At 39.2% G+C, this 8,108-nt stretch overlaps 1 protein-coding gene across 4 annotated transcripts; it reads right to left on the bottom strand.

Annotated features, from left to right (window-relative positions):
• Nucleotides 1–442: 442 nt before the first annotated feature.
• Nucleotides 443–8,108, bottom strand: ogg1 (8-oxoguanine DNA glycosylase). Of its 4 annotated transcripts, none has more exons than XM_053624566.1 (9): nucleotides 7,500–8,108; nucleotides 7,159–7,211; nucleotides 6,924–7,052; nucleotides 4,993–5,357; nucleotides 2,944–3,123; nucleotides 2,646–2,824; nucleotides 2,265–2,412; nucleotides 1,483–1,532; nucleotides 443–1,192 (listed from the first exon to the last, which is right to left on the bottom strand). In XM_053624566.1, exons 3-9 carry the CDS (start codon nucleotides 7,031–7,033, stop codon nucleotides 1,040–1,042), a joined length of 1,185 nt encoding a protein of 394 aa, XP_053480541.1. In that variant the 5' UTR covers nucleotides 7,034–7,052; nucleotides 7,159–7,211; nucleotides 7,500–8,108; the 3' UTR covers nucleotides 443–1,039. The 4 variants fall into 4 exon arrangements, with proteins under 4 accessions (XP_053480541.1, XP_053480542.1, XP_053480539.1 ...); XM_053624567.1 differs by having other exon boundaries at nucleotides 7,159–7,187; XM_053624564.1 differs by having other exon boundaries at nucleotides 7,159–8,108.

Raw genomic sequence — 8,108 nt, 5'->3', positions numbered from 1 at the left:
TGGCTCTGCCCTCAGAACTGCAGCTCTCTGGATGTGTTTTTATTGTTTGGTTTTTGCACCGCTCTGTGTAAACTCCACAGACTGTTACATATGAAAAACCCAGATCAGCAGTTTCTGAAATACTCAAAGCAACCATGCCACAGTCTGAGTCACTGAAATGACATTTTCCCCATTCTGATGTTTGATGTGAACATTAACTGAAGCTCTTGACATGTACTGTATGTGCATTATTTTATTCATTGTACTGCTGCCACATGATTAACTAATTGGATAATTGTATGAATGAGCATATGTAGGGCTGAAAATGTATTGGATGAAGTGATACGCTGTATCAAGTATGTTGGTTCTGTGATATTGGGGAGAATGTAGGACTAATATTAGCTAACTAATTTTTTTTTTTCCACTACATGTGCAACATAGTAAGAAAGTAGGAAGGCAAAAGTCCAGTGTGATGGGTTTTACTTAATTATTAGTAGTATCTCAATTTTTTTGTACCAACCAGAGACCAGAGTGACACCATCTTGTTTGACTGAGGTTTGTGCATTCACAGGGCAAATTTTCCTTTGATCACATCAGCACACGGCAAAAGTAACGGCTATGTGTGTCCTTTCTTTTTCAGTGAATTTGCTTTTCCACTGGGTAATCGTGATTGTTTCTTTAGCTGAAAAAGCAGACCAATGTAGTTTTCAGGTGTCTCCCGTATTTCAGTAGCAAGTACTCATAAACTGTAAATGCTACAGCTATACAGTAAATGTCAGCACGTCTGTGACACACATGCACCCACTGTAATGGACTAACTGTTTTGCAGATTATTTTATACAAAACCATTTTCCCATCTAAAACAATAGCTGTGTTGTACATTGAGTTTCCTTTAGGAGATAAAGTCTGATATACACCAAAATTCAACGTGCTTTCTGGCAGCACAAGCAGTCACCGATACTTAAAACTTGATTTCATCCCTGAGTTTTTCTTCCAGTCAAAAGAAAACTGTCCAGTGAAAGAGTTTTGTTTGAAAGAGCGGTAGATCAGATTGTTGATCTTAATCTCCTCCTTCCTTTTTCACATTCACTCTCTTCTTACAGTTTGTATTCTTTTCTTCTTTTTTTCCCATCTTTGCTGGCTTCTTTTCTTCTTTTATGGTCGGGATTTCTTTCAGCTTCTGGAACTTCTTTAGATCAGCACAGAACAAAACCTGAGAGACAGAGAGAAAGGGGGAGAGAGAGGGGGCGGGGAAACAGAGAAACAGAGAGACGGAATCAAAAAGAGGTATAGAGAGACAGAATCATGCTTATTTATTCGGTGCTCTTTAGTGAAGGCAAATTAATTGTAATATATACAATCACAATGCATAATAAAAAGATACACATGTATTTATATGCTGCAGGGCAAAAACAGTTTAATAATGAGAGTAGGTATAAAAGAAAGGCACAGGATAGAACAGAAAAAGGTAAATATGGCTGCCGGAAGTTTTTTTTTACTCACAGAGTGCGCCCAGCCAGCATAGGATCCCCAAAGCTTTCTGAAGAAATCCCCTGCAAACAGTGACAAAGTCCTATTACAATCATCAAAATAAAAGAATACGCAAGATTTTTCACAAAAATCCCAAAAAGATCAAAATAAAAAGATTTAAAAAAAAGAAAAACAGTAATATTTTCTTTTATTAGGCTATTTGAATTGTAGACAGATGCTGTACTTCCTGCTCTTGATATTTTCACAGAGCACAATGGGCAGTCTGTTTCGTTTCAATTGCCATCATTAATCGTGAGATTATACAGTTACGTCACATAGTAACATGTGGTATCGGATGTTGGTATCGGAGCATTTTTTACGAGGATGAGTAATGAGCATTGTATAGGGCCGATACCTGGTTAAAAACAGCACATTAAATTCAATGGATGTGCACTGAGAAGCCATTTTTAGTGGTTAGAAAGTTTGCCTCTGGGGTTGGGGGTTCGAATCCCAGTGTTCTCCCCATGCTTCGGGGGTTTTCTCCTGGCTGATTGACATTTCCAAATTGTCCATTGTGTGTGAATGTGTGTGTGATTTTTCCCTGCGATGGGTTGGCACCCACGTCCAGGGTGTCCCCTGCCATTTTGCCCCGAGTTCACTGGATAGGCTCCAGGCTCCCCCGCAACCAGTATGGAAAATGGATGGATGGATGGATACTGTACATAGCTTGAACATAATTTCAGCATTCAGCTAGAAAGGAAACTAGGTGAGGCAAAAAACAGAAGGGAAGACGATGTGGCTGTTGTTCTACTCACCGATCTCTTTGTAGACTTTATTGGTCAGAGTCTTCTGTCTACCTCCTGCAGCATAGCCATAGTCGCGCTTCGCAATCTGCCACACATGTGTGTCTACAGGGACGGCTTCAGACTTGTCCAATGACATTAAACACACACAGTCGGCCACCTGGATGACACACACCCCATGCACATAGACACAAACACTAAGCATGGACTGGATCAAAATTGGAGCATGCTAGTTACTGCAGAAACAGGCAAACTAATAAACAAAGAGAAAACATCTCTAGTCTAGCAAATAGCTGCTAGTCATTTTAAGAGGTCTAATTAAGACCTGCTTGCAATTCCTTTTTTGCATTTTGTGATAGCCTTGGCAACATTAGCAATTAAATGAATAGCTACCTTTGGGCCAACACCAGGGAGTGTAAGGAGAGCATCTCTGGCCTGCAGGTAGGGGGTGTTACGTAGTGTATGGAGCCACTTAGGACCATGATCGCTCATAATCATGTGTGCACTTTGCTGTAGGAAACGAGCTCGGTAGCCAAAACCCAAATCCCGTAGCCGTGCCTCTACGCTGCTCTCTGTCACACACACACACAACAATGATCAAATATATGTTCATACATACTACTGACCAGAAAAAAGGCATCAGTGTATATGCTAATGAGAGCTCAGGGTTAGCGGAGTGTTTGTGTGTTACCTGCTAAAGCCTCAATGGAGGGGAAGTCGTGATAGTGTGTGCCATCGAGCTCACAGAGTGGTGTCCCGAGTGTGCTACACAAACGCTCGATCATCCCCTGAATCCGAGAGATGTGATTATTTGAGCTGCAGATGAACGAGAAGAGACACTCCACAGGGTCCTGGCGCAACATGCGCACTCCTGACACAAACACACACACACATAAATGATTATTGAGACACAGTGCGACAGGCAACACGCCATAACATTCTTATAGTGTGTCTAAACACAAAAACAAGTTAATTTAGTGGTAAAGTGACATTTTCACCACTAAAAATGAAATCCCAAAGCAAGTTTTAATCTTGCAGGTGATTGTAAAAAGAGGCCGACCGATCGATCAGTGTTGCCGAATAACCGACACTGATAACCAATTGCAGGAACTATGAGAAGGGTCTGCGGTCATTATACAGTGTGAGAGCGGCCTCTAGAGGCAAAATAAAAACTATCACAGACAAATTTAGCCGTGTTAAGCCCTATTCGGACAGGATTAGTTTTCGGGACAAAACGGCTGTAAAGTAATTGTTACCACGGACATCAATCAGTGTGTTTTACATGGACAACAATAATCCAACATTAACCCGATTAAGGCAATACTCTGATTAAGAAACTACCATGTAAACAGCAATTTTTAATTACCTTAATCCGATTAAGGTCATACTCGACGTAAACACAAATCGAATTAAGACACGTGGAGTATTCCTGTTTTAGTCGCATTATTGACGTGTATTACAGACATGTACACACCTTAATCACACTATTAACATCGTGCGAGAGTTTCCACCGCATTTTGCGACAGGACACGTTCACACACGGCAGCAGTCAATGACTACGTTTACATGGACAGCAGTAATCTAATTATTGACCTTATTCTGAGTAAGACAATATTGCGATTAAGGTGTGTACATGAGTCGCTTTTAGAATAATTCTTTCATGTTCCCATTTTACATGTTAGAGAACATAGATCGATTAACGGCACACGTCATTACGTCCCCACGCCACGCCGTCCGACGTTGACTCCAGAATTTCATGTATCGACATACAGTTCATTTTCGTTATGGTACCGTATACAGTTTTGGGTGTTTTTATTAAAAAATTTTACGAACGCTTCAACTGCGGTTAATTATTTGTCATGTTGTACGTGCAAATAGACGGCTGCTTGAAGCCGTGGTCTGCGTCCCAAACCGCATACTTAACTGCTGTATAGTAGCCGAGATACATGTATCTCGCCTACTATATAGCAGGTAAGTACGTGGTTTGGGACGCAGCCATGCTCTCTTGTTTACCGTCAAACGGTTGAGCACTGCCGTATGTGTACATGTCTTAATTTGATTTGTGTTTACTTCGAGTATGACTTTAGTCGCATTAAGGTAATCAAAAATCGCTGTTTACATGGTACTTTCTTAATCAGAGTATTGTCTTAATCGAGTTAATATCGGAATATTGTTGTCCATGTAAATGTACTGTGTGAAATTCATCGTCAATTCGTACGGGATAAGTGATTTCTGCAAAAATTGCCGAGATGAGCGTGTCACCGTTGTTTACGTGCTGATGACCCATCGCAGCAGCCCCGGGCGTCATACCTAAAACAGACGAAGCAAAAGAAAAGCCGCAACTGGACGAGAGCTGAAACTTTATGTTTAGTTTCAGTTTGGGGAGAACAACGTTATCAAACCCTGGTTGAAAGAATGGTACATAATCATTCCGTTTGGGAAGAGATCTTTGGGGAAGTGGCATTTAGCGACCGGATTAAATGTCGAGAACGAATCGACTACCTAAAAAAAATAAGGTATCACACCATGGATTGTGTTTAAAAGTAAAGAAAACCACACCCTTGAGTGCCTCCATACTTGCAAAAATACCAGGAAAATGCAAGTTTACCCAGAGGTCACGTCGCACGGGATTAGTTTAACCTGGGGTTATTTTTAAAGGCCGTTTTATAGAAGGTAAAAGACGCTGATATCTTTACCGGCTCGGGCACGCAACTGAAACCTGAAAATTCCCACAGCTTACCTGTGAAAACATTGCCTGTATGGCTGAAGTGCGGATCTGCATCACCCCACTCTTTGTACAAGTCCTCCAGTTTAACACTCAACTGGAAATAGTCTCTCAGCACCTCCTCGTCTTTGTGATCCTGCTCAGAGGTCAACACGCAAAGGCTCGTTTCAACCTCTTCCTCCTTCACGTCAGCCATTTCTTTAAGCTTCTTCCCTGAGTCTTGGGAGTTCTCCGCTTTTTTCCTTTTCCGTCCGTTAACGAGATCCGGATCCTCGTGACGTCTGTATACATGGTACCATAAAGTGTCGTCCGTCTGAGTTAGTGTCCACACTCGTCCCCCCATCACTCCTGTCCAGTGGCCTTCCCCTGTCTCGTGCCATCTGCATGAATTAATGGTTCACACCAACGTCACACTAATGGTGGTGGATTTTTCAGTAGGAATACATTCGATTTTGGCAGAAAGAACAGTGCTGTACATTTCCTAACCCATCCCCCCAACCAAGGTCAAATTACATACAGATTCATATCAACTTGTTAACTTGCTAGAATGTAAATAAGTATTATCAGCTTTTATGTATAGATGAAATATTTTGTGGAAATCTTTAAATGTTATATTAGTGGAGCATTATGTATTTTGCTGCTTACTGGTAATTATTATGTAAGGAATATAAGAATAAAAAAAGAAAAGAAAAATGGGGTGGTATGATGTAGCTCGACGCAAAGCTAAGTTACTGTCAGCACCTCAAAGTTGATTAGTTTCCAATAACAGCACATCCTAAAGTGTTTCATTTCTCTTATACCACAGCAAACTGCCATGATTGTAAGTTTTCCGCTTATCGATGAACTACATGCCATATACTTTACAGCTGTTTGTAGTTATATTTAATGTTCTAGAACATCCACGTGAGAAGTTAGTTCCTAGTACAGCGTCTCTAAACATTCGTTCCCTCACCAGACTCTCTTATTTTTCCTCTCTCTTGATGATAATAAGAAGGAAAAAAAACCCACAGCTTGTTATGTTACAGAGAAACCGGAAAGCTCCAAACTCCCTTATCATGAAGACTTTCATGTAGCAGAAAACCTACTGACTGTTACAAAACACTGACACTGGAGACTCCTACCTGAAATAATAAATAAACATCTCCATACAGATAACTCACATATCAAAAACGTAAAGCAATTTTTCTTAGTAAAATAACAATGCATTTTAATCTGTTTATTACTACGCTTAGATTATGAAACCCGTGGTCTGTCATACTGTCAAGTCTCTGTTAATGAGCTGTGACTAAAGAAACTATATGATTTTTTGGAACGAATGCATTGATATAAACCTGCGAGCTAAATTACAGCCGTTGCTACTCTCAGAGCTGCTGTTATAGACAATAATCAACACCCTTCTGACCAATCCGAATCAAGAATTCAAAAGCATTGTGCTACAATAATTATAAATCAACTTATTGATGTGTCTGTCTATTTGAAAGAGTAGGTAGGAAGGAAGGATGCTAAGGAACTTCACTTGAACTGACCAAGTAATGGAACACTAATAAATACATGCCAAGAGTATGTCCTCCACTTAAGAACCAATAATAGAGCCATTTTAATTTGGGGTATCATCAGTGATTATTAAATTAATCAGATGTAAACAAAAAAGTCATGCACCTTTGGAGTGTGTGAACAGTAAGTGTAACAGAGTTCACATATTATCCTAAAATTCGATGGAAATACAAACTTCATGACACCCATTTAACTATTTGATGTGATAAATCATGCCGATACAATACAATAACATCCCTGACCTTATGCCAATAAAACCTCTGGACATCACAACTGCAGGCTCAAATCATGAATAAATCATGAATAGACAAATGGTATTGGTTGAGCATTTGAATTAAGGAGAATCAAACTGTATAAATCAATTCATATCTACTATGTGACATATATTTTACCTGAAAGTTTGCCCACATCCCAGTGTCAGGTCCAGGCGAAGTTGAGATTTGGGGCAGGACAGGCAGCGCCATGCCTTGGCCCCCAGTGAGAGAAAAGCATGCTGGGACATCCTGCTGTTCCACTAAATCCTATCAGTCAAATCATATCAGTTAATAATTTAAAAATAAAAATAAAAAATAATAATAATTTAAACCATAATTTAAAGCTCAATAGCATTTGAAGGGAATGACTTACAGTCATATAACGAACTGGAAAGTGTTCATCTAGGTGTCAGGTATGATGCACACCTTTTAGATTTTTGATATTTATCAAAATAAGCTATTAAATCATATGTAAATTACACATGTATTTCACGACAGAATGGGCCCATACACAAAATATACCATAATTTAAAGCTCAATAGCATTTGAAGGGAATGATGTACAGTCACAAAACCAACTGGCTTATTTTAAACTTAAAAAAAACAAACAAACAAACAAAACAATCATTTACAAAATTAGCTAAACTGTCGACTATCTGTTGAAATTGTGTATTCCTGCTATACAGGAAAATCTAAACATTTAGATTTTACTCACGCGTCTGCTTGTACAGAATTTGTCTTTAGAACTACTGAACGAGCCTGGACAACTGTAAACTTTCACGGAGTTTCCAAGATGGACAACATTAACAAACCCTGCGATTACCCCGAATTTCTGGACATTTTATAACATGCCATAACATATTTTTTTTAAACTTTTTAATTTTCATTTTTATAATTGATTATCTTCACTAGTCATCAATCATTAATTACAAAATATCGTAAAGTGACTGATGTAACTGGTGCAAGTTTTGGGTAAAGAATGTAAACATTGCTGTGAAATGCCTTATGATTGGAGAAGCATTGTAGAAAATGATCCCTGATTGGCTCCTTGGTCACTTCCTAAATAACTGTGCTTGTGTTTTTTCCCACCCGCATTCCGGAAAACCACACAATCTACCACCAATCACAGGGCTCTATATGAACACTGGGTGGGGAAAAACGCTCTGATGCAATTCTTACATGAGTTGAAATGTATTTTTGGGGGGGGGGATTTGTCCCTGGACAAGCACATTAAAAATACGCGTGTTTTATTAAATACATATTTTCTCTAACATAAATGAATAAATAATTTAAAAAAATACCGTATCGGTACAGACTACTTACA

The sequence above is a fragment of the Ictalurus furcatus genome, chromosome 5, assembly GCF_023375685.1.
Source record: "Ictalurus furcatus strain D&B chromosome 5, Billie_1.0, whole genome shotgun sequence".
Classification (NCBI taxonomy): Eukaryota; Metazoa; Chordata; class Actinopteri; order Siluriformes; family Ictaluridae; genus Ictalurus; species Ictalurus furcatus.
The sequence above is the reverse complement of the archived record's forward strand: the minus strand, read 5'-3'. Positions and strand labels throughout refer to the sequence as shown.